Consider the following 27,170-nt stretch of genomic DNA (forward strand, 5'->3'; position numbering starts at 1 on the left):
TATTTAATTTCTTTTTCACTTCAGTCTTCACCTAACAAGGTTAACTTTGATCGGATGGAGAACACAATCAGCCACAGAAGCAAAAGAATAAGAACTCAGGCTGGAAGAGAGGGAGAGGGAGAGAATCAGGTTAGACCAGAGGTAGGCAACCCCTGGCACGGGTGCCAGAGCATGGCACACAAAGGCATTTTGCTTGGCAAACGTGTCTTGGGGCAGGCAGCAGGGAAGTGGCAGGGGCTGTACTGCCACAGCAAGGATCAGGCTCCTTGTGGCTCCTCTGCTGTCTGCCCCTGGCACACCAGCATCTTACAAATCAAGGTTGCAGGTGTTTTTGGCGCACTGCTCAAAAAAGTTGCCGACCCCTGGGTTAGATGCTGCTTAGATATTTTCAAATTGGCTAGATCTAATGAACTTTGCCTTAGAGCAGGGGTGTCAAACTCATTTGGCCCTCGTGCACTGAATGAGTCGTGTAAAGCTGGTTCATGGACAGGATTGGGCTTCCATACTTGCCTTCTGTGTGGATCTGGTAGTATCTCTGACATGCCTCACTGAGATCACCCTGGTTATTGCATTCTTGGGACAAGTCTTAGGTTCCCTTGCAGCCAGGGCAATGGTACCATTCCCTCCAATTACATCAAGCAAACTACACTGCATCAGTCAGACTAATCAACCTGAGCTCCTCCTAAGTTACAGGAAGTTTCAGAAATTAACTCTTTTTAGATATTGTAACAAGGCCTGAGCTTCTAGCTCAGCCAACAGGCATAACCTGCTGAAGTGCAGTAGGTCTTCCAGCAATGCTGACTACTTTTTAAACTTCTTGTCAGGCTACTTTGTAACCTCATTGGATTCACTACACTGCATCAGCAACAATGAAAGACAATCAAAGGGCTGCAATTGGATTTCCTAAGAATGACAGACAGGTTTACAGATGCCATCTGCAGTCCCTGTTAGGGACTACTTGAAGGTTGAAAATGAGGACTGCTGGTGCATTTCAAAGATGTTCATATTTCTGCACTAGTGCATTAAGGATAGGGACAGAAATTACACATAAATTAGTATAAGAGCCCTGGGGCTCTTTAGCCTGGAAAAGTGCAGGCTCAGGGGTGATCTGATGGCCACCTACAAGTTTATCGGGGTGACCACCAGTATCTAGGGGAATGTTTGTTCACCAGAGCGCCCCAAGGGATGACGAGGTCGAATGGTCACAAACTACTTCAAGACCATTTCAGGCTGGACATAAGGAAGAAATTCTTTACTGTCCGAGCCCCCAAGGTCTGGAACAGCCTGCCACCAGAGGTGGTTCAAGCACCTTCATTGAACACCTTCAAGATGAAACTGGATGCTTATCTTGCTTGGATCCTATGACCCCAGCTGACTTCCTGCCCTTTGGGCGGGAGGCTGGACTCGATGATCTTCCGAGGTCCCTTCCAGCCCTAATGTCTATGAAATCTATGAAATAAGTGATCGGAAACCAGTTCATATCTGTAACACAACAGTTCAGTGCACATAAACCATTTTCAAAATGGCTGAGACTGGTATAAGACCAACCTGTATGGATGTAGTATCAAACTTAACTGATTTAGGTTAAATCGGATTACTGAACTTCTGTCCCAGATCCCCTCCAGATTCAAGTTAACTCATCCCAGGATGCTTTGCACCCGCCCCCCCGCAGGGCAGGCAGGCTGGCCTTGGCCTAAGCTGTCTGCTCCAGCTGAGCAGGGAGGCATGCAGGGAGGCAATGTCTGGCCTGGCCATTGCAGACTTGTGGCCACCTTTCTGGAATAAAAAATGAATGTTCACTTTCTTATTGGTTCAATTTATGTAGCGTAGACTAACCTGAAAAGATTGAATCAATTCTGCCTTGGGCTTTTTGACTGTGTGTACTTACCTAGGTGTTTCAATGGCATTGATTAGTGCTGTTACTCCTGTGATATTTGCAGCCAGGAGACTAACAATCTCCCTTCCCCCTGCAGACTTCTGACACTCAGTTCCAGTCAGCTGAGATTGCCTTCCAGTAAGCGCAGGGCATGGGACCACCACTAGCAATTGAACAGCACAACTGGAAGGATGCCAATGACCCTATGCTGCACAAGACCCCAAGTATCGCTCAGGGCAATGGGCAGGGTCTGCCTTTGACACTACCATATTCTCCCTGAGGGGAGGTGAACTGCTCCTAGAGGCACTGTTATACCAGCCCAATGTGTGGAGCAGATGGAGCAATCTCCAAGTCTATCTCCCAGTTCTAAGAATCTGTTCAATAGAAAGTCCTCCCATTGATGATAAATCAGATATTAAACAGATAAGAACTGATTTTTTTTAAATACAAGCGTATCACAACAGCTTGCACCCTTTCACATTTTATAAGACACATACCAATATAAATGCATGTTTAAAACATGTATTGTCCCACCCAATACTTTCTCCCTCCTGTTCCCCTCATACTACTTTCCCAGAAAATCAGTATGCATGTGAGTAAGCTGTACGTCATACCTGCTCCTGCCTGACTTACGTTTAGAATTTACCTTTCCAGGTAAGCATTTGTTTGTCACCCCTCTCAGCCTACCCTGGTATCCTGCCTCCTCCCACATCAATACAAGGATCTCATAGAACCCTAGAAAATTAGGGTTAGAAGGGGCCTCAGGAGGTCATCTAGTCCAACCCCCTGCTTAAAGCAGGACTATCCTCAACTAGGTCATCCCAGCCAAGGCTTCGTCTAGCTGGACCTTAAAAACCTCCAAGGATGGAGGCTTCCACCACCTCTCTGGGTAACCTGTTCCTGTGTCTTACAGCCCTCCTAGTGAGAACATTCTTCCTAATACCTAACCTAAACTTCCATTACTGCAACTTGAAACCATTACTCCTTGTTCTGTCATCTGCCACCACTAAGTACAGTCTAGCTTCATCCTCTTCTGAATCCCCTTTCAGGTAGTTGAAGGCTGTTATTAAAACCCATCTCAGTCTTCTCTTCTCTAGACTAAATAAGCCCAGCTCCCTCAGCCTGTCCTCATAATTTATGTCCCCCAGCCCCCTCACCATTTTTGTTGCCCTCCACTGGACTCTCTCCAATTTGTCCACATCTTTTCTGTAGTAGGGGCCCCAAAATTGAACACAGTACTCCAGAAGTGGCCTCAGCAGTGCTGAATAGAGAGGAATAATCACTTCCCTAGACCTGCTGGCAACAGACCTGCCAATACAGCCCAGTATGCCATTAACCTTCTTGGCAACAAGGGCACACTGTTGGCCCATATTCAGCTTATTGTCCACTGTAAGCCCCCTGTCCTTTTCTGCAGAGGTGCTGCCCAGCCAGTCAGCCCCCAGCCTGTACCAGCGCATGGGATTGTTCTGTCCTAAGTGCAGGATTTTCCACTTGTCCTTGTTGAACCTCATGAGATTCCTTTTGGCCCAATCCTCCAACTTGTCTAGGTCACACTGAATCCTAGCTCTACCCTCCAGCGTATCTACTACTCCCCTCAGCTTGGTGTCTGTCATCTGCAAACTTGCCAAGGGTGCACTTTAAGCCATCTTCCAGGTCGTTGATATAGACATTAAACAAAACCGGCCCCAGAACTGACCCCTGGGGCACTCCACTTGATACCGGCTGCCAACTAGACATCAAGCCATTGATTGCTACCCTCTGAGCTTGATGCTCCAGCCAGTTTTCTATCCACCTTACAGTCCATTTATCCAGCCCATACTTCCTTAGTGTGCCTATGAGAATACTGTGGGAGACCATGAATATACCTCCTCTGCTCGTGCTTGCAGGGAGGCAGTTAGACAGGCCAAAGCTACCATGGAGCTGAGGATGGCAACCCAAGTAAAAGACAACAAGAAATTGTTTTTTAGATATATAGGGAGTAAAAGGAAGGCCCAGGGAGGAATAGGACCCCTGCTAAATGGGCAGAAACAATTGGTGACGGACAGAGGGGACAAGGCTGAACTCCTCAACGAGTTCTTTGCCTCAGTGTTCCTAAGCGAGGGGCACGACAAGTCTCTCACTGGGGTCGTAGAGAGGCAGCAGCAAGGCACCAGACTACCATGCGTAGACCCTGAGATGGTGCAGAGTCACTTGGAAGAACTGGATGCCTTTAAGTCAGCAGGCCCGGATGAGCTCCATCCGAGGGTGCTGAAGGCACTGGCCGACATCATTGCAGAGCCACTGGCGGGAATATTTGAACGCTCGTGGCACACGGGCCAAGTCCCGGAGGACTGGAAAAGGGCCAACGTGGTCCCCATTTTCAAAAAGGGGAGGAAGGAGGACCCGGGCAACTATAGGCCAGTCAGTCTCACCTCCATCCTTGGCAAAGTCTTTGAAAAAATTATCAAGGCTCACATTTGTGAGAGCCCGGCAGGACAAATTATGCTGAGGGGAAACCAGCACGGGTTCGTGGCAGGCAGATCATGCCTGACCAATCTAGTTTCTTTTTACGACCAGGTTACGAAACGCCTGGACACAGGAGGAGGTGGATGTCGTATACTTAGACTTCAGGAAGGCCTTCGATACGGTATCCCACCCCATACTGGTGAACAAGTTAAGAGGCTGTGATGTGGATGACTGCACAGTCCGGTGGGTGGCGAATTGGCTGGAGGGTCGCACCCAGAGAGTCGTGGTGGATGGGTCGGTTTCGACCTGGAAGGGTGTGGGCAGTGGGGTCCCGCAGGGTTCGGTCCTTGGACCGATACTCTTTAATGTCTTCATCAGTGACTTGGACGAGGGAGTCAAATGTACTCTGTCCAAGTTTGCAGATGACACAAAGCTATGGGGAGATGTAGACACGCCGGAGGGCAGGGAAGAGCTGCAAGCAGATCTGGACAGGTTGGACAAGTGGGCAGAAAACAACAGAATGCAGTTCAACAAGGAGAAATGCAAAGTGCTGCACCTAGGGAGGAAAAATGTCCAGCACACCTACAGCCTAGGGAATGACCTGCTGGGTGGCACGGAAGTGGAAAGGGATCTTGGAGTCCTAGTGGACTCCAAGATGAACATGAGTCGGCAGTGTGACGAAGCCATCAAAAAAGCCAATGGCACTTTATCGTGCATCAGCAGATGCATGACAAATAGGTCCAAGGAGGTGATACTTCCCCTCTATCGGGTGCTGGTCAGACCGCAGTTGGAGTACTGCGTGCAATTCTGGGCACCGCAATTCAAGAGGGATGCGGATAACCTGGAGAGGGTCCAGAGAAGGGCCACTCATATGGTTAAGGGCCTGCAGTCCAAGCCCTACGAGGAGAGACTAGAGAAACTGGACCTTTTCAGCCTCCACAAGAGAAGGTTGAGAGGCGACCTTGTGGCCGCCTATAAGTTCATCACAGGGGCACAGAAGGGAATTGGTGAGTATTTATTCACCAAGGCGCCCCCGGGGGTTACAAGAAATAATGGCCACAAGCTAGCAGAGAGCAGATTTAGATTGAACATTAGGAAGAACTTCTTCACAGTTCGAGTGGTCAAGGTCTGGAACGGGCTCCCAAGGGAGGTGGTGCTCTCCCCTACCCTGGGGGTCTTCAAGAGGAGGTTAGATGAGCATCTAGCTGGGGTCATATAGACCCAGCACTCTTTCCTGCTTATGCAGGGGGTCGGACTCAATGATATATTGAGGTCCCTTCCGATCCTAACAACATCTACATCTACATCTATAAACCATATCAAGAGCCTTGCTAAAATCAAGGTCCACCACATCCACTAGTCTCCCCGCATCCACAGAGCCAGTCACCTCATCATAGAAGGCAATCAGGTTGGTCAGACATGACTTGCCCCTGGTGAATCGATGCTGACTGTTCATAATCCCCTTTTTCTCCTCCAAGTGCTTTGAAAGGGATTCCTTGAGGATCTGCTCCATGATTTTTCCAGGGACTGAGACTGGTCTGTAGTACCCTTTATCCTCCTTTTCCTATTTCTTAAATATGGGCACTATGTTTGCCCTTTTCCAATCATCTGGGATCTCTCCTGATCTCCACGAGTTTTCAAAGATAATTGCTTGTGGCTCTGCAGTCACATCAGCCAACTCCCTCAGCACCCTCAGGTGCATCCCATCCGGCCCCATGGACTTCTACACATCCAGCTTTTTTAAATAGTCCCTAATCTGTTCTTTCACCACTCAGGGCTGCTCACCTCCTCCCCAAACTGTGCTGCCCAGTGCGGTAATCTGGGAGCTGACCTTGTCTGTGAAGACTGAGGCAAAGAAGGCATTGAGCACTTCAGCCTTTTTTGCATCCCCCATTCAGTAAGGGACCCACACTTTCCACCTCTTGCTACTGACGTACTTGAAGAAACCTTTCTTGTTACTTTTCACATCCCTTGCTAGCTGCAACTCCAATTGCACTTTGACCTTCCTGACTTCATCCCTGCATGCCCAAGCAATGCTCTTATACTCCTCCCTAGTCGTTTCTCCAAGTTTCCACTTCTCACAAGCTTCCTTTCTGTGATTTAGTTTACTGAAGAGGTCCCTGCTAAGCCAAGCTGGTCTTCTACCATACTTGCTTGTCTTCCTGTACATCAGGATGGTTTGTTCCTGCACTCAGTAAGGTTCCTTTAAAGTACAGCCAGCTCTCCTGGACTCCTCTCCCCCTCAGCCTGGCTTTCCAGAGGATCCTGCCGATGAGTTCCCTGAGTGAGTCAAAGTCTGCTTTTCTGAAGTCCAGGGTCCTTACTCCACTACTCTCCATCCTTCCTTTCCTCAGGATCCTGAACTCAATCATCTTGTGGTCACTGCTGCCCAAGTTCCCATCCACTACTACATTCCCCACCCATCCATCCCTGTTTGTGAGCAGTGGGTCAAGAAGAGCATGGTCCCTACTTAGTCGCTCCAGCACTTGGACCAGTAAGTTGTCCCCCAACACTGTCCAAAAACTTCCTGGATTGTCTGTACACTGCTGTATTGCCCTCCCAACAGATGTCAGGGTGATTGAAGTCCCCCATGAGAACCTGGGTCTGTGATCAGAAAACTTTGAAGCTGTTTGAAGAAAGTCTCACCCACCACTTTCTCCTGGTCTAGTGGTTTAAAGCAGACCCCCACCACAACATCACCCCTCCGACCCTAACCCATAGACTGTCAACAGGTCTATCTCCAGTTTCATACTGGAGCTCTGTGCGACTATATGGCTCTTTTACTTAAAGTGCAACTCCTTCTCTATTCTCCTGCCTGTCCTTCCTGAACATTTTATACACATCCATAACAGTGCTCCAGTTATGCAAACTCCCACCAAGTCTCTGTTATTCCAATCACATCATAGTACTCTGATTGTGTGAGGACTTCCAATTCTTCCTGACTGTTTCCCAGGCTCCGTGCATTTGTGTACAGGCACCTGAGGTAACTAGTTGATTGCCCTGATTTCTCAGGAAGTACGAGAGCACCTCCCCTGTTGTTCCCTCATGTGTTTGGGGTGGGCTGGTGGTTCTGACTTCCTTTTGTGGAGGAGGGAGGTATATCCATCTGCTGATCTGGCCTCTAGGTTTGGGAGTTCTGCTGTCTGAAGGAAAGACCTCTATCTCCCAAAATAGGACAAAGAGCATTACCCTTATAGATGGGGACTCAGAATAAAGAAAGAGCACGCCTGTCTATTCTCTAGAGCAGAGGTTTTTAACCTTTTAAAGCAGGGTACCCCTTTTGGTGGGTACCCCTTCTGGATGCAGAGTGGGGGGGCAGGGGGCATGCTGATAAAGGGCCGGATGTGGAGTCAGCGGCACGGGGAGCTTGCACGTGGTTGTCGCCGTCATCTATACGCTCCATGTCATTGCCGGGGTCTGCTTTCCTGCACCCAAGTATCCCTGCTTCTCCGTGCCACCGGCTTCATATCTGACCAGCTGTCAGCACCCTCTCCCCCCTGTGGTGTGCAGCAGTGGCATGGGGATCTTGCACGTGGCAGCTGCCCCCACCGCCATCTATCCACTCAGTGCTGCTGCTGTGCACTGGAGGGGAAGGGGTACTGATGGCCAGTGGGATACGAAGCCAACAGCATGGAGAAAAAGGGATGCTTGGGTGCGGAAAAGCATCACATGGCACCCGGCAGCAGCACAGAGTGATGGATAGCCCTTCGTACTGCTATTTCCCAGGTATCCCCGCTTCTCTGCGCCACTGCTGCATAGCCCCTGGGTCCTGCCAAAGTACCCCCAGGAGTACACATACACCTGGTTGACAACCCCTGACATAAAAGAATAGAACAATTTTTAAAATACTATAATCTTGGGATGCAGGAGCTAAATGTTTTAAAAATCATAAAAATCTAATGGAGGCAGTAAGGGCAAAGGATATAATAGCCCCTTTGAGGAATTTACCTTAACTCTGTTGAAATGTGTGGGAAATGATGGTGGACAGGTCCCTGGCTAGCGGCCATACCACTTAGCATGTTTGATGCCCAGGGACTTTTCACCCATGAGGGCTTTGCAATACAGACGACATCTAGCCAGAATTCCCTGGTGTCCACGAGAACAGTGTGTGGATGTTGAAGTGGTGGGACACATCTTTTGGGAGTGTGAATACACACAGAAAGTATGGGGGAAGAGTTCTCACCACAATACTGGTGCAGTCCCTTACTAGACAAATGGTTATATGTGATCTTACATAAAAAAGTCCAGAAGAAGTCTATTTAAAGATGCTTTTATTATATTTTAAAGTTAGTTTGTGAAAATTGAAGAACCTGCTGATTTTTAAGGGTCTGGCTTTTACTGTAAAAGACTGTCAGAGACTGGGACTAAGTGAACTCAGATTTTATGTGAAGGCTGTGAAGATCTTGGCAAAGTTGAAGCAGAGAATAAATGGAAAGGAACAGAATGGACACTTTTATTCACACTGGGCACTGAGCTTTTCACATACTGTATTACAGGAAACATTTTATTGGTCGTAGGTGGTTTTGTAGCACTGTGTTAATTTCTTCAATGTCTTATGGGCAATGGATTTTGTGATGTGGTGTATCAGCAGACAATTTCTATCATGGGTATTATGAGAGATTTTATGATTTAAAATAAAAATGCAAATTGGCTTTCATTTCTATAAGGATGAAGATCTGGTCAGGGGAAAGGGCTCAGGCAGAAGCAGGTGCATCCTGCAGCTCAATACCTGGCTGCACAGGTGGTGTCACCAGCAGGGCTTTGGCTTCGACCATGGGATGTTGTTCCAAGAAGACAGATTGCTGGGAAGAGATGGAAGCCACCTGACAATGAGAGGGAAGAACATCTTTGCAGACAGGCTCACTAACTTAGTGAAGAGGGCTTTTCATAGATTTCATAGACATTAGGGCTGGAAGGGACCTCGGAAGATCATCGAGTCCAGCCCCCCACCCAAAGGGCAGGACGTCAGCTGGGGTCATAGGATCCCAGCAAGATAAGCATCCAGTTTCATCTTGAAGGTGTTCAATGAAGGCGCTTGAACAACCTCCGGCGGCAGGCTGTTCCAGACCTTGGGGGCTCGGACAGTAAAGAAATTTTTCCTTATGTCCAGCCTGAAACGATCTTGTGGTAGTTTGTGACCATTCGTCCTCGTCATCCCTTGGGGTGCTCTGGTGAACAAACGTTCCCCTAGATACTGGTGGTCACCCCTGATAAACTTGTAGGTGGCCATCAGATCACCCCTGAGCCTGCGCTTTTCCAGGCTAAAGAGCCCCAGGGCTCTCAGCCTGTCATCGTAGGGTCTGCTTCCCTGACCTCTGATCATGCGCGTGGCTCTTCTCTGGACTCTCTCAAGCTTCTCCACATCCTTTTTTAATTGGATGTGGAGAAGCTTGAAAGAGTCCAGAGAAGAGCCACTTTAAACTTTAAACTAGGCTCACCAGGGGATAGCCACCAAAGCCCTGAGGTAAGTGGGGAAGCGGGAGACCAGGAAGAAGAGCAGTCAGCACCCATCCCACCCCAAACACTTCACCACCAGTCTGTGGGACATATGTACCACAGTTACCAGGACATGTGGGCCACAGTCCCTGAAAAGCCATCCTTCAAATTACAAGGCAAACTAGTTTGCAAAGCCAAAGTGAGACCTTGGTGGAAACCTTGGAGGTCAGTGCTCCTTCTCTCCCCACCAGACTCCACACAGGCAGAGGAAGAGTTGGCAGCAGCACTAGCTTTGGCACTGCAACACCTTCCAGTCATCCCCATAAACTTCTGCTGTCTGGCCTAGCCTTTCTGCTTAAACCAGCTCCAGCTCCTCAACCACACTACTATCAATTGTTACAACTCAGTAGTAGAGAGCTCCTCTCTGTTTAATGCCCTACAAAATAATAACTAAACTGAACCTTGACCACCAGCTCAAACCAGGCAGCCCTTCCACTCCCAGCACTCACAAGCTTCTCCCCAGGCCACCAAGACTTTTTGCTCCCCTCCCAAGCAGGAGTTTCCTACTCAAGCTCCCCTGTTGGATAGCTGCCAAAATTTTCTGCCTGGCCTAGCCTTTGTGTCAAGGCCAATCCCTTTGCCAGTTCACATGGCTATCACCTGGTAGACTCAGCACCACTAGTCCACAGCAACCCTTCACAATGGCAACTAAATTGAACTCTGACCCCCACTCAGAAACCAGGCAGGCCTTCCACTCATAAGGATCTCTCTCTCAGCCTTTGAGCAGTATAATCTGGATCCTGGAGGTTGCCGCTGGTGGTGTGCAGGCCTCAGATCCAGTCAGCAACAGAAACACCACAATGACAGGTGCCAACTGTGGACCTAGCATAAGCCTAAATTATGGATAATATGTACTTAAGCTCATCAATTTATGTTGAGTACATAGATCTATATAAGCAACAGCATGAGAAAATATAATGAAATCTATTGGTCAAGGCCACCAGTAATTAGCCAGGCCAGGTATAGGTAATTGCTTCTGCTAATAGTAGTTAAAGGTAACAGCAACAGCACCTTCACGTTTCATCTTTTGATGAGGAGAATCCAATTATATATTACCAGTTAGAATCTTATGAAATGATAGCGTTTGTGTTAACTGAATATGGTAAGATAGAAATGTATAATCACTTTTTGCTAGCTTTGGCCATTTGCAGGGATCTCATGCCAGGCTACAGAAGTGTGGCTCCAGCAGTCTGGCATCCAAAAACTAGGGGACCACAGTGAGCCTTTACAGATGTGACCATTAGTTTGGTCAGCAAAAGAAAGCAAGCAATTAACACATCCAACTAAATCAGATCAAATTATCAGTAAAAGAGCAAAAGGCCTAAAAGACATTATAAAAAGGACTTAAAATAGATAATTCAAATACACAATATCATAACTTTAGTTTTAAAATTGTAACAGTAGTGATAGATGTAAACAACATCTAAAACATAGGTTTTTTTTAATAGATATATTTGCATTAGATTTCTTAGGGAAAATGTTAAAAAGCAAAGCATCTCTGTCAGTGAAGGTCATAAATCAAGGTAAAAAGAAAATGAGATGGTTGCAAGCAGCATTCCATGATGGTGAGGAAAAAAGATATGAAATCTTCTCTTCCAGAATTGTAACACTGAGTATGACACAAATCTGATTTAACTGACACCACCTCAATTCATAAGAAAACTGATTTAGTTCAATTTATAAAGTTTCAGTAAACTAAGAAAATATTAATAAAGATAAAATAAAACAGTCAACATTTGTTAGACTATTGGAACAAGTCATCCGTAAATACAGGGTGTAGATGGGAGGGAAGACTGGAGAACTCCACAAATTCGAAACAAATGGCTATTAGTCTGTGCACTACCTCCCCCTGAGTTTCCCCAGCTAGTATAAATGAGAACCTATATCTTGCTGTTGTAGGCAGACATGCATTGGAATAGGTGCAGAGTAGAGGCACATGACAATAAATTAAGCTGTAGATCTGTCACCTTCTTCTTTTCTGACCTGAGTGGTGATAAGTAAAGGAGCTGCAGCTGTACTTTAATTGTGTTTAAAATTGAAAAAGATCTGACTACAGATGGGCTCATCTCTCCAAAGGCTGAATGGTCCCCAAGTTTTGGTAACAGATTGTTTGTTCTCTTTCACTGCTCTGCAGTGGAGGACTCTCCTGTCTGTTGTTGCAGAGGCAGCTGGTCTGGCTTTAGATCTATCACTGTCTTGGTGTGGCTTGGGTGGAGCAATCACTGACAGCTCCTTGGTAAGCCTGCTCACAGAGGCTTCAAAGCTCTGGAAGGATGTGGACTTAAGTTCCTTTGTTCAGGTCCTCAGCCAGGAAAGCCTATTCTGGGACTCTACCAGAGCTGTGGATGAGAGTCAGTGGTGTAAAGATACTAGGTCAGTGTTCCTCAACTTTTAAGTAGCAAGTACCCCCTAACTTCTGAAATTTTTAATAAGTACTCCAACACTCAATTTGCCAGGGGATTTTATATTTACAGACTAACATGTGCCATATGTTGGAAGAAAGGCTGTGTATGTAAGGCAGTGATATGACAGATGTTTGATCTGGTGTCGGTAGGATTGCCACCTTTTACACTGGGGTGCACAACTGAAGTATGTACCTGGGCTAAAGGTGATGTTGGCCAAAGCTAGGAGGGCTGAATTATTACTGGGGAATTTAAAGTGCTGCGCAATGTGTGGCACACCAAATTTTTTGCCATAGTTTTGAGAGGAGAAGAGGGTGAGAGAGAAGAGATAAAGAGGGCAAGAAAGAGAGACAGACAAGGAGGCAGCTGCTGTCATGGAGCTTGGGCTGCTCCCAGCAGGTGGCTGGGAGGCTGCAAGCTCTGCTGCAAGCTGCTGGGGCTCTGTGGCTGGCAGCAGCTACCCATAGCCTGGGCTGGCTGCAGCCAGAAGGCTGTAAAGGAGCTGCTCTGGGATCACACACCTCGGAGCGGATGGGGGCAGCACAGCCTGGAAAAGCCTGGTGCCACTGCCAGCCCTCACCTGTAACCAGCCTGGTCTCTGGGCAGCTGCAGCAGACAGGCTGCAAACAGCTGTGCCAGGCTCCACAACCCCAGCATCTGCTCCCTACCAGCGGGTACATGTCCACCTCAGAGCAGAGAGCAGGGGAGTGTTGCACTGCCTCAGGCGCTATCCCCACTCTCTGCTCTGAGGCACACATGCAGTCACTGCCAGCATGGAGCAGATGCCAGGGCTGAGGAGCCTGGTGCAGCTGTTTGCAGCCTGCCTGCTGCAGCTGCCCAGAGCCCAGGATGGCTACAGGCAGGGGCTGGCAGTGGCACTGGGCTTTTCCTGGTGTTTGGCAGCAGCGCTGGGGAGCTAGTTGGGGAGGGCTATGGTGAATATTGGGGTAGCAGCAGCTCCCCTCCCATCAGTACAAGCTGCTCTGAGCACTGGGAAGAGCCCAGTGCTGCCGCCAGCCCCAGCCTGCAGCAGCAGCCTGCTTCCTCCTACATGGTCAACTGGGTCCTGGGTAGGCCAGGTCATGGGGCAATCCCCACAGTGCAGGAGGCAGTGGGGCAGCACCCTGCCCCTACTGCACTCCCTCCTGCACTGTGGGGGTCTCGGTCTGCCCCCCAAGGCCAGGCAGGATAGAGAAAGAAACTTACCTGCCTGTGACTGGGTCAATGGGGAGTATGTGGGTATCTGTGTGCCCATCCTCCCCCTCCTGCAGCAGCCTGCAGCTGGTTCGGGGCTGGGGAGGGCAGGCGGGCAGACGCAAACCCAGCAGAGGGAGTGGGAGCGTGCTCTTTCTACAGGGGTTTTCTGCACCCGTGTACCCCCCTGCCTGTCTCTCAGGGGTATGCATACCACGGGTTGAAAAACTATGTACTAGGTAGAGCCTTACGAACAGTGATATTACTGAGATGTGTACAGGCACGCAAGTCAGGAAAGTACAAGTTTTAGGGCCCATAATAACTCTGACTTACTTCACCAGAGGTGGGCAGAACCTGCAAAGTCTGTCTGGTATCCAAGATAGGAAGGGTCTTGAACAGAGGAGCAAAGCCCACACTTCATTACGGGGCGAGCACAGCCGCAGACTACAGCCAGGGGGCTGAAGTTCCCCAGAGACAGGGGTTTTGTTGTGGGCTCACGTTAGCACTATGTTAGCAGAAAGAAAAAACCAAACCAAACCCTCATCCCTAGCCGAACACGACTCCTCACTGCGGAGGGAGCCAAGCCGCAGTTGCTCTGGGACATCTCACTCAAGCATCTCACCTTTGACATCTGACTGAAGCAGACTAGGGCAGGCACCTGACCCAGTCCACTCGCATGGGGCCCCCACTTGCTAAAATAAAAAGACTTCCCAAATTTGAGTTTTCTTAATCCTTTTTTTGTTTTTTATCCTATTTATCAGGGGGGAGGGGAAGGCTCGTTTGTTTCTATGGTGGGAAAAGCTGCTGGAGCATTCCTCATGTTGGAAAAAAACAGAAGGAAAACCACAAAACAGTGAGGCTGGAAAAACGGAGCCAAGCGGCTTGGCCGGGGCCGGCTCCCCCTGCACGGGCACACGGCCGCCCCCCGGCCCCGCCACCGCCAAGTGCTCCCCCGCCGCGGGGACCAGGCGAGCCCGCCCGCCGGCCCGCCCCGGGGCTGCGGCTCCGCCTCCTCCTCCTCCGCCGCGGAACCCCCGAGCCCCGGCCCTGCGCTGCGCTGCACTTCCCGCCGCGGGAGCGGAGCCGCAGCGCCAGCCCCGCCTCCGCCACCACCACACCGCACCGCACCGCACCGCACCGCAGCCCACAGGCAGCGCATGGAGGCGGCCGGCGCGGGGGCCGCTGCTCCGGGCGGGGCCGCCGGCCTCCTGCTGCGGCTCCGGGACAAGCTCCTCACGTGGTGGGTGTTGCCGCGCCCCGCGCTCCCCTCCACGTGGCCGGGGCCCCTGCCGGACGCCCCCCTCCCTCCGCGGGGACCTGCTGGGGTCCTCGGGGCCAGCCTGCGCCTCCCTGGGCCCCGGGCGGAGACCCCGCACGCACCCTGCTGGCTTTGCAGCCGAGCCGAGCCGAGCCGAGCCGCGGCCGGCAGCCTGCGCCCGCCACAGCCAGGCGCCTTGGCAGGGAGGGAGTGGGAAGCGGGAGTCCTGGGCTTGTGGCGTCCCTCAAAGCGGGGCGGCGAGAAGAGCAGTCATGCAGCGGGCATTGCCGGCCTCCTCTTTGTTCTCTGCTTTCTTTCCCACGTAGCTTACAGCAGTTGTCCCCCTGCCCCAGGTGCGCCGGCTCAGAGGGGCGAGCATCCTTCCGTGTGGCCTCGGAGCCACGTCCCGCGAGCCAGCTCTGTCTCCTCCACCTTAAACGCCGTCTCCAGAAAAATGAGACCTTGTGCGCTGCCATTGGCATGGTTTGGAGGGGGCCGATCCAGCCTCAGGCAGGGGGTTGGGACCAGGTGACCTCCGCAGGTCCCCGCCAACCCCACTTCTCTGCCACTCTGCCGGGGGATTCAACCCGGCAGGCCAGACTAGCCCACACTAGCTGCGCAGCTCAGAAATAAGTCGCTGTTCAACATCGTTTTGGCACTAGAGCCGGCAGATCTGATTGAATCTACACAAGTAGCAGATTTCTTAGAGAGAGACCACTTCCTTGTATTTAGCATATTTTCCTCTTCTTAGACCCACTTGTTTTCTTTTTAAACCTCACAACACTTGGGAAAGCAATTACCTTCACAGCCGTGCACATGCATTGCCAGCAGCCTGGCTACTGTAGGGCTCATACAAGTCCAGCTACAGGCACACTTGCATGAAACCCTGCCTTTGCTGTACAGTTAACTTGCATGTCAGTCTCTCTGTATAGTTCAGGAAGGGCTGAAACCACATGTTTGCGTGGAGAACTCGCAGAACAAAGAGCAAGCTCCAGGTGTCTGTCTCTATTCTCTGATTTCACATAATTCCCCTTTCAAGTTGCAGCCTCTCGGTCTCTTTTACGAACCATGTGAACCTTTCCCTGCTATGCTACTCTGATCACATTAAATAGGATTGCTGACCAAAGTCCCCCAGCCTTAAAGGGGCAGATAACACTGCTACAGCTTCCCTCCAGTTAGGTTGGCTCAAGGGGAGGCAATCACGCTGAGAAATAAGTAACAGCTGATAAGTGATAGCTTGAGCATAGCGTTTACATGCTGATGAGCCTGCAGAATAATGTTAACAGCATCACTGTGCACAAATACAGAGGCTTTTTTGTGAGTGTAGCTAGGATTCTTCTCACAGGCAGAACTCATGTTATAACTAGTTATGTAGTGAAGACAAGCTTATTAGATGACACACGCATGTGATAGGCATGCTTTTGCAACATTGACTATTCCAAATGGCCAAAAGAAATCACAAATCAGATCCTTATTATATTGCCTTAAAATGATGAGATTAAAAAAAATGCATTCACCTTCTCTGGTTTTGAAGCTTTTAAAGAAGTTCCAGTTTTTCTTTTTTGCTAAGTAAAACATAGGCTATGTAGAAATATAGGTTTTTTTTTAAGGAAGCAGATATAATTATAGGGCCCTAGAAGTAGGACCTTTCAGAAAGATTATCAATAATATTATTTATTGTGATAAAATTGAGGGATTTGGCACCATTACTTTGGATCTACCTGGTTTGGTGCAGAGGATTACATGTGATCTGGTAATCCTCTAGGAAATACTGTCTTTCACTCTTGAAACACTAGCTTGCCAGTTGATTTCAGAGTAGTAACAGCCTGCAGGTGGTTACATCAAAGTTTCACTCAGGTGATTTTGATTCCTATCCATAAGTCAAAGGGACCAGTTTGACCCGGGTGGGATTTGAATGTGGTATTATGGTTGTCTGGTAACAGGACAGCCTGAGCTGTAGCTGCTGATTTTAGGAAGAACCAAGGGATTTTCTGTTTTTTCCAGAAAGATGTGGCTAAAGTTGCCTTTTCAGAGCATATGCTCACAGGTGCCTGGTCACTGTTTTTTGTATAACAGACAAGTTTGTATGAGGAAATACCTGTCTTTACTATCATGTGCTTATTGTGAGCATAACTTGGTCCTAAAAGATTTAATCCTTTCAGTGCCATGAGGATGTATTTTGCTCTGTTTAAAACATGATGACAGCATATTTATCATAATTGCCAATACCAGGCCAACTTCTTCATGGTTTCTCTAATAAAATGTGCATTGCATTTGGTGAGTTTTACCTTAGCTAAAACTAAAAGACTTGCCTATTTATATAGTAGCATTATGTAAAGTACCCAATCCCAAGTCAAAAGGCATCTTTCCAGTGACTTGAAATTGTATGGCTTTTAATTAGCTGAGTTGTGCATGTGATCAATTTTTTTTTCTTTTACTTTTCAGTTCAGCCAACAAGCTGCACAAAAAAATGGATCAGTCCCTCTAAAAAAAAAAATTGAAAAAGGGCTTTTTATTCAGTTTGTAGTGAATTTTTTCCAAAATATATTAAAAATAGATCTAATTTTTTAAGCGAAAAATGTTGAAACAATTTGTATGGAAAATATTGAAAAGAAATGTTTTCATTTCTTCCACGTTTGTTTTCAGCCAAAAATATTCATCAGGTGATATTGTTGAAAATTGGTTCAACCTGAAATTACATTTTTCCAAGTGATTCATATAAGAAGTTTTGTCTATTGGCACATGTAATTTTAATGTAGAAAAGAACATAGATTTGTTTGTTTTAGTAGAAAAATAATACCAGACAACTATACTATTTAAAAAAATTAGTAAACAAAAGAATGTGAAATTGAGACTTCCCAGGTTGGCTGTAGAATAGATTCAAAGTAAATCTAACAGCTGGGAAAATAATATTTTTAACTTATTATTTTTTTTTATTCCTTAAAAAAGTGAATCTGAATCGGATGCCAATGTGATTAACAAGTGCTGACTTGAGTGATCATTCTGATCTAATTTTCAGGGCTACAAACTTAATTAGCCAATTCTGTTGCATCATCAGCCATATTTATAAATGCTTTCTCTATAGATTGAGGGTAAGTGTCAAGAAATGTTTATTGCAGAAATAATAGCTATATAGCTTTTCTAAACATTTGAACATGAGCCACAGTTCTAGCACAGCTGTGGTTACTGTAGATAGGTATTAGTTCAGACCGTGCATGTGATTTGTCATCCAATTCTGGTAGCAAGTGTAGTTTTTTTCCCTCATCCATGCTGTTACCAAACATAGCTTCTGAAGAGATGGCAGGAGTGATTCTTAAGCCTTAGCTAGTTAGCAAAGATTTTAAAAACAGGTGGACCTAGAAAGGATTGTAAAATCAATGCAGCAAAAAGAGTTTTAAAGGGACCATGTTCTGGTTTGGAAAAGCTAAGCATCAATTTAAAAAATAAATCATGATAAATAATGAATAAGAAAATTACAATAACTCAATAGTAATCAAAATATTGACTCAGTGGAAGGTCTAATTCCTGAAATGAGAACCCTCTTAGGAAGAGTCCTGTAGAGTGATACTGTTAGGATGCTAGATTAGGTTTCTTCAGAAATTACTCTAAAATCCTATATAATTTTACAGAGGGAAAAGCTACTTCCTAAAGGTCCCCCCCACCCCCTCTTCATTCTATGGTGCTCCATAGCAGGCCCTGATCCAGCAAAGCACTTGCAAAATGTACATAATATAAAGAATCCTGTTGATCTCAAATATCTCTCTCATTGATTTCATGCCATGCCTTGCTTTGACAGTTCCAAACAAATATGCAGCTTCTGCAGTCTAAAAATATTCATTGTGGCGCATTGGCAAAATACATGAAGTGAGAAGATTTGTTATATCACATGAAGGCTTTTGTCTGATGAGCATTTCAGTGAGTATAATTGCAAGAACTTGTGAAGAGACACTGAAGTGAAAGATGCATGAAAGTGTAGCATTTTGGAGATCCATTAAGATATTCCGATATGGCAGATTTGCTTCATTAATTCATCTTTTAACACATGGCTTTTATTGATAAACCACTATGCTGCAAAACACTATTGTTTCTGATTAAACAGCAAATTATTTTCATCAGACATCAGTACTTTATTCCTAATGTAAGTACTGAAGAACCAAGACTCCAGTGGAAAACTCCAGTGATCTCAATAAGATTCGATGTGTGGAATCATGGCTGAGCAGTCACTTTTACATTGTTACTATTGGATCTCAATGAAACTTCATGTTTAGATACTTGTGTTTGCATGAAGCTGTACATTGCTTAAGGAGTATTTGTATGTCTAAGCTTGCCTGCATATAGGCACACCTATTTGAAAGCACATCTGTTATCCTTCTTTGAAAATTTGGGTATAGTGTACAGTCTTAAAACAGGACTGTTCAGTTACAGGTCTTATACTTTCCAGCAGTGTTTACAAGAGTGGACCAACTACATAGTTGGTCCAATGAATATCACCTTAAGAAATCCTTGTCTCTTGCATACTAACACCTACGTTTGCAGAGGTATTGAGCTTTAAATCCCCGGTTGTGGTGAAGGGAAGGATACAATAGCTAGGCAAAGGTGAATCTGCTTCTCATGTGTATTGGCAAAACATACTTTAAAACTTGCCAGACAGGAAAGTGACTTAGTTTGCAATATGGAGGTTTCATGGGTGTGCCATCTTCACTATCCCAGTGTTTCCCAACCTTTTCCAGCCCAAGGCACACTTACATTAATAATTTTTTTCCGCAGCACACCAGTTAAGGCATTCCCCATCTTCATACCTACTGTAGCTCATTGCCATGGCAAAATTCTGCGGCACACCTGTTAATTTCTGACAGCATGCTTTTGTGCTGTGGCACACGGGTTGGGAAACACTGCAAAATTCATTCCAAGGGAGAGAAGTTTCTACCAGAAGGTAGCTTTAAACTCTGCTGGATCTGTAGGAGACCTGATGTCAGAGTTGAGTGGAGAATATGTCACTTCAGTGTATAGGTAGGCAGCCTAGTTATTTATGTTCACATGCCAGCCAGACAGCACTACCCATTCTATGACCTACCGATGCTCTGTTGCTGGCTCCTTTAGGGTAGAGATGGAAATTGCCTTGCACTATTACAACCCAACTCTGCCTGGGCAGACTTCCTGATTATGTGCCCCTTACCTAGCAATTGCTGGCACATGATGAGTGAATTCAGCCTGTTGAATGCATTGCAGGTTTTCTTCTTGTTGGGATGGTGGTAAAGAATCCCTTCCTGCAAATGGTGAAGAACTTTTCCAGATGATGGGAGACAGCATTATCCCTAAAGCTGTGTTCTCCCTCAGGTTCACTGCAGAGCTTCTGTCTAGAATCTTGCTTGGGACTCCTTCATGTCTGGTCTTCCACAGCAGCAGGAGAAAGCTTAGCGTGTGAAGGGCTGGCAGAGAAAGTGCAGGAGAAATCTTTGTACCTTAGACCTCCTTGAGAGCAGAAGTATTAGGAGTTGTGAAGTTGTAAAATAAATTACACCCAGATCTTTCAGGAGCAGCTGATGCAATACATTCTGTTTACAAGTATAGGCAGATATAGCTGGAGCAACCAGAATGATTGTGTAGAGACTTAGTGCCTTCTCTAGAGTTTGGCTAGGGAGCTTTGACCAAACCAATCATGGTGTTGGCAGAACTGGGAAAGGTGGAGATTGCAGAAGGGTGCCCTCTCTCAGATTTCATAGGGTTGTGTTTTATATTCATTTCTCCAGCAGTGAAATCTCATCGTCCTTCCTGAAATGTGTTTTACAGCACTGGTTTTGCTATTAAATTTTGGTCTTAATACAGCCTTACAAGGAGGCCGGGAACACTTTCCAGCCCAGGCACAAGATTTCCTCTCTCACCCTTACCTTTATGTTTATGAAGAAAATTCACACATACCAGAAATATTAGAACAAGTAGGATTTTTGCAAGGTTGTGTGAGGATAAGTGAGTAAAACCCCAAGACCTTGTGGTGTTACTGCACATTCCAGGGCTTCTGCCTAGTCACAGATTCACAGAAGGTTAGGGCTGGAAGGGACCTTTTGAGATCATCGGGTTAGTCAAAGCAAAACGAACAAAAATGGGGATTGTGCGTGGGGAAATGGCTTTCCATTAAACACAGTTTTAAAAACATAGAGCTGAAAGGGCTTTTGTGGTAGACTTCTTTCTAAATGAAAGTTGTGCAGCTAAATCAATCAGAAGGTGGCTTGGTCTTCCTTCAATAGGAGGGAATAACAGTGTGGTACTAGCTAGCTTAAGCTGTAATAGCCTGAAGGATGGAACAAGAATTGTAGTAGGGATAATTTGGAGAGTGAAGTGAGGAAACTTATCTGGGAAACTCCAAGTCCTTGGGGGATTGCACAACACATCAGGGTGTGCATGATGCACCTTGTGGCTGCAAGCAGCAGCACTGGGCACATGGCACTTCAAATACAGTTGGAAGTTGTAGTTCAAATGGAGTCCCTTTTATTATTACAAAGAGCTCTGTTCATGAAACAGGTAAATACCTCTGATGCCATCCCTGTGACAACCCATTGGATGGGATTACATAGCAACTGGGGTATACCATGGCCTAGCTGTATGTATTCAGAAGGAGTCAGATGCTTGCTGTCACTAAAATGCAGCAGCAGTGCATGTGTGTGTGTGTTTGGTTGTGCTTGGCACTTTGCCTACACCAGCATGCAGCTCTGAAGTGAGATCTGCTCACAGTACATCAGTGGGGGCCAGACAGTTTGGCAGGTGTACCACAAATTAGTCCCACGGTCTCCCCAAATGCTACTCTGACCCCCTTCTCTACACAATCTTTTGCTCTTCTTTCTACTTCCTGTCCTATCTGCTGCTGTGTTCCCTGTCCCCTCCCTGATCTGCCACCTGCCACAGGTTGACCACCCCTGTAGTAGATTAAGCAGCGTTTCTCAGCCTGTGAGTCATGACCCAAAAGCGGGTGGCAAGAAGATTTCAGAGTGTCGTGAGCCACACACGGGTTGACAAATGCTGATCCCAGGAAAGTGCTGAGAGTGCAGAAGGGCAAAGTGTTGAGGGATGGGTGCAGGGGAGAGCCGTGAGGCAGGGCTGGGTGCTCATGGAGGTGGGGTGGCTGGGATATGCTGCTCATGGGGTGGAAGGGACTGTGACCAGGCGCCCTGCTGTGGTGCTGTAGCCCCACCTCCTCCTCCCTTCAGCCCATGCCAGGGCTCGACTTGCTCCGCTGCCACCTGTATGAGCCAGAGCTGCTATAGCCACACTGTGCTCCAGCTTGAGGGACGGGAGCAGCTGGGGGGCCCCTCTGACAGGGCTGGGGGATCAGGGGGTTGCAAGTTGGGAATGTGGGGCAGGGGCTGGGACTGTGGGACATGCACCAGAAGGGCCGGGGGGTGTGGGTCAGGACAGGCTATGAACCTTTGCAAATGGGTCCCGGTAGGAAAAAGGTTGAGAATCGCGGGATTAAAGTATAGGGGTGGAAATCAATCTGCACAAACTCCTGCCAAAGGTCAACATTTAAATCACCAACAATAGTTTATCATCACAGAGCTAATACTGTGGATTAGCCACTGCAGATAACATTGCACTGGTTTACATTTTGCTTCTATTTTTAAGAAGGTGCAAGGCCAGATCCTTAGTTGGTAGAAGTGGGTGAAACTCCAGGGAAAGGGAAAACCCCTAAACAAGCAAAACAAAAATGGAAAACAAAACAAAACCTCTCCCCAGCTATTCTAAGTCAGCTCTCACAGACCCATGCTTAAGGCAGTGCAGAAAATAACTTTATTTACATTAGCAGTGAAGCTCCGTTATTTATACCTTGTCAGCTAGACAAGACATTTCCAGTCTGCTGAGTAGCCAGCCTGTAGGTCAAATTTCCTAAATTTGACACTTTAACTTCTGAAAAAAAATCATAATAATTATGTTTTTGGGGCTGAATTGCCTTGCTTTGTTCTGTTCTAACATAGACATGTCCCTGTACAATCAGTCCATCAACTACAAATTGATAACAAGTTTTATAGTGATATTTGCTTATTAGTTTATTGGTTTAGGAGTATACTCAAAACTCCTTTGCAATAAGTGGAGGAAATCAGCTAGAGCCCTTTCAGAGTTTAGCTGCAGGGTAGGCATAGAAGAATATTTAGAGTGGAGGTGCTGTTTGGACAGAGAGCATTTATTCTACCTATTGCTGCTGCAGCAGAGTCCAATGGAAAATAACTGAAGGATCCCAATCAGTGATAATGATTGTTATTTCTGGGTATGAACACATCCTATACTTAAGCAGTTTTATAGAAGTCTTTAAATGCAGTGTAAACCACAAGTGTCTAGATGTACAAATCAGTTTAGAATGGTTTAAGGCAGTGTTGCTTAATCTTTTGGCCCTGTTGGCTGGATAAGTGGGGTGAGGCTGAATCTGGTCTGCAGGCTGGATTGGGCTCTGTGCCGCCCCACTTGGCCACATCTAGCTCCCAGGGCCATGGTATCCAGTCTGTGGGGCTTTTCGCAGGTCCAGAAATTCGACATTAGGGAAACAACAGTTAGCTGCCACCACTCCTCTTGTCGCTGAATTTTTGGATAACTGTGGCCAGTTATCATGGAGTGGATCTGCCCTGTGGATCGGGGGCTGAACACCCTTGGTTTAGGTTTCCTGGAACATTTTAAAAGTGTACCATGATAATCAGGTATTATTTTGAACCAGTTCAATGTTGTATAGGGATACTAACAAGCTTTCCATGACTAGTGTCTGGTCAGTCCTCCGGCATCCCATACTGCACAGCACCTCAGTCATGTGTTCCCATCTCTTCTCCCCCCACCCCCGCTTCCCCACTGTGGGAGGTAGTTGCTCTGGCAGTGCTTGTTGCTCAGGTGGGTAGAGTGCCTGCATCTGGGCCAGGAACAAAATTCACATTGACTGAACACGGAACTGACAGCCATTCTGTGGTCTTGGGTGACCACAGAAATAGTGGTTTTCCCTTACCCAGCAATTAATAGGTGCTTACAAGTTAGTCACAGCCATGCATCTGCCCACCCACTGACCTCAAGCTGCCAGAGGTAGGTATGTATTAAAACCATTTTAATGAAGTGGAAATGGAATTACAGAAATGTTTAAATTGACTAGACTATGGGCATTGGCACGCTGGACACACAGTTTGTGTTGTGCGGTACTAAAGTTAGAATGTGGTCTGAGTAATTGTATGGTAATGCTTACTATGATCGCTAAACATCATGGCTCACTGTTTGTTGGTGCAGTGCTGGGGCTCAGACTGACACCAACAATTAGCTAATTGGTCCCAGCCCTGGAACCTTCTAGGGCTGTGGGCCCCCAGCTTGCAACTTGTTCCTGGAAGAACCTGACAAGGAAATATCCAGAATCCTTCTTTCTGACATTGGTTTCCTAATCCAACCTGGAGACTTGGTACAGCATAGGGGTCCCTAGCTTGATGTCATGGCTGGGTGAGGACCACAATTTGCTCATATTATCTCCGTGGAGCAGTCCGATAGCTGAACAGGTGTTACTTAATATAAACTGGAGATAGTCTTTGCACAAAAAGTCATAATTTTGGTATGGTATGAGCACACTTAACACATGTTTTACTGCTTGAATGTGTGAATTCTTGTATTTCATACATGCATCATTTCTCATTGATTCCATGCATGCTAAGTGTAACATGTGACATAAACCTAAGTGCACACACAAAACCAGTACAGAGCAAGGAATATAACAGCCTCAGGGTGTTAGAACAATGAGTTATACTGAAAAAATGCTTAGACCAGTTTTGAAAACACCTCAGTTTAAAACTATTCATTGATAAAGTCTAAACTATTTTAGTTAGCTCAGATTGCCCTGAGCTTTTTTTTACTGAGTTTTTACTGAGCAGGTTTCAAGACCACTGTGAAGTTAAAATACGATTCCAGTGTAAACAAGGCAACACTTCTACAAGAGACAAAATGGTTTTCTCCTATCAATAGGAGGGACACCATTAAGTGGTAATAGCATATTTGGGTTGAGGAACCAGTGGAAGGGAGTAGAAGAGTGACTAGATACCATGTTAAGATATAGCCTTTCTTTTCTGTAAAAAGGCGATATTTTAAAATTGGTGGTTGATTTAATTCTAAAATTAATTACATTTGCTTTTATATTTACAGGCAGATTTTGAAAACTGTCGCCTTGGGTCAGATGCTTTCCTTATTTATCTGTGGGACTGCTGTGACAAGCCAGTATTTAGCAGAACAGTACGAAGTCAACACTCCAATGCTCCAAAGCTTTACCAACTATTGTTTGCTTCTTCTAGTTTATACAACGATGTTGGCACTTAGGACTGGTATGTAAAAACATTGCTTGTTCAAGTGGTGTTATTTCATTGTAATTTTATAATTTGTTTTAATAGTGCTTTGTTGTATAACATACAGCATAATGATAAGCTGTCAACATTTGGCCCTGATCTAAGATTCAGATCTGTACAAACAGACCCTCTTGATCCATGCAGAGCCCCACTGAAGTTTATAGACCCCATTTCCAGTCTGTTCCTATATTTGGGCATCATATAGAGAGTAGAAGGAATAGTAGGCAAAGGCAGTTTTAGGCTACCTTTGCACTTCCCATTACTTAAGCCTAGCCCCTTGTGCAGGTTTAAAGCAGCCTTGGGGCTGTTCTGACTTAGGCCTCATACAGATATTCAGTTTCTCATGGGAGAGTCAATGCTCTTCCATGAGAAAACATCAGTGTACAAATCTTTGTTTTTTTTCTCCCAGAGTAAAAATGGCTTCTCCAGGAGAAAAATAACCTGTGGACAGCTGGGTAAATTATTCCCGAGAGAGTTTCTCCTGAGAGAGTGAATGTATGTACAAATTGTGGTAGCTTCACCTAGTCCTTCAGCCTCCCCTGCTCTTCCCCAGGGACACAGTATGTCACTTGCTGGACTCACTGCTGCTTCAGCAGGGAGCAGGACATGTATGCCCCCTTCACAATCCCCACTTTGTGTTTTAGGGAAACACAGGCTGAACATGGGCAGTCTGGGTTAGGCAATCAGGGCTGCACTATGCACTGCTGCCATCTAAGGAAGCCTGCAGAGCATGCTGAGGTGTGCGCACAGGTTTCCTCACCTCCCCCACTGCATAGTGTCAGAGTTACAAGCTCTGCACTCTTCAGGGCCTCAGCATTTGAATGTCTGTATATGGAGATTTGAATAAGTGTCTCTACCAGGAGAACAAACCTTAGAGAGTTCTCCCAGATTATTTGAAAGTGTGTGTGTGAAGCTTTAAATTCTGCTTTCCATTTCTAATGTTGTCAGCTTTTGCCATTGTTTTGCAAGTTCTGCAAAAAGAGTTGTCTGTTCCCACCTGTCCCTTCTTCCATGCTTGCACCTCCTTTCTTGGAAGCCGTAGATTAAATGAGAATCCTAGCATCCATTAAAAGATTGAGCTTCTAGCTCATGTTTCAGGACTAAAAGCTTGAATGATTTGAATACAATTTAAGATTTAGAAATGCAGAAGGTAAAAAAAAAAAAGAAATATTTAATAGCCATTTTTAAAAAAATATATCTCATAGTCTTTTGGAGGCTAACTCCTGGTTTGTGAATACTTGGAGCTGATAATATTGCATACCTCCTAGTGCCCTGAGGAACAGGAAATATCTATAGTGCTGTTCTTTTACAATAAACTAACACCAAGTAAATGTTAATATATAACGCCTAGAATCAGCTTCCTGGCTGGAGTAGAGCTGTTTTACCAGTTTTCCATTGGCTGAGATGGCTCCCTAAATCAGAGAGTCATATTATGCCAATATAGTCACAACTGGTTTAAAACATCCTCAATATACCTGAGAATAATAGTTTTGCTCCTGACTTCAGTGAGACGAAGTTTTCCCTCCGTGAAGTAGTCTATACTAGTAGATATTTGCCAGTATAATAAAAGCAACTCAACTAAACCATTGTGGTGTTAGAAGTGTTTATACTGTTATAGCTTAATCTAGTTCCTCTCAGTTGCATTAGCTTTGCTGAAATAAGTATGTTTACACCATTATAACTGTGCTTGCACTCTAGGGCTTTTACTGTTTTTAGCTGCATCAGCAAAAGAAATCATGACCCCCTAACCCATCCTGCTGTTGAGGCAACATTTTGATATGTCTGACGTATCTGACAGTGGCTGTTACTGGAAGCTTCTGAATTGGTTTCAAGTAACGCCATATTGGACAATTATGGAAAAGAGATCTTCAAGAAAAAGCTTCTGTCTAATCTTTGGCAGGTGGATGCTGGCTCAGTCCCTGAAGAGAGTTTATGGTCTGGAAAAATAATATTTTAACCTATGGATTTTTTTGTTATCCATATAAATGATCAGGCTTCTTAAAGTGTTGCTCAGTTCCTTCTCTGAAGTATATTTTGTAGAAATGAACTGCACAGGTTAAATGCACATTGTTTAAAGGAGCATTTCATTTTATCTACTCCCTTTCAGTTTCATTGGATGTCACTTAATTTTCATATTATAAGGGCAGGGGGGAGAA

General features: G+C 46.1%; 1 protein-coding gene and 1 pseudogene across 1 annotated transcript in view; one reads left to right on the forward strand and one right to left on the reverse strand.

Annotated features, from left to right (window-relative positions):
• Positions 1-2,157: 2,157 nt before the first annotated feature.
• Positions 2,158-2,331, reverse strand: LOC132247954 (U2 spliceosomal RNA; annotated as a pseudogene).
• A 12,119-nt stretch (positions 2,332-14,450) lies between these two features.
• The window catches only part of SLC35F2 (solute carrier family 35 member F2), a 65,154-nt gene continuing 52,434 nt past the window's right edge, over positions 14,451-27,170 (forward strand). Inside the window, exons 1-2 of the mRNA XM_019482009.2 lie at positions 14,451-14,653; positions 24,818-24,993. Coding sequence (XP_019337554.1) covers positions 14,571-14,653; positions 24,818-24,993 — 259 coding nt within the window. The 5' untranslated portion in view covers positions 14,451-14,570. The remainder of the gene's footprint in view (positions 14,654-24,817; positions 24,994-27,170) is intronic.

The sequence above is a fragment of the Alligator mississippiensis genome, chromosome 1, assembly GCF_030867095.1.
Source record: "Alligator mississippiensis isolate rAllMis1 chromosome 1, rAllMis1, whole genome shotgun sequence".
NCBI lineage: Eukaryota > Metazoa > Chordata > Crocodylia > Alligatoridae > Alligator > Alligator mississippiensis.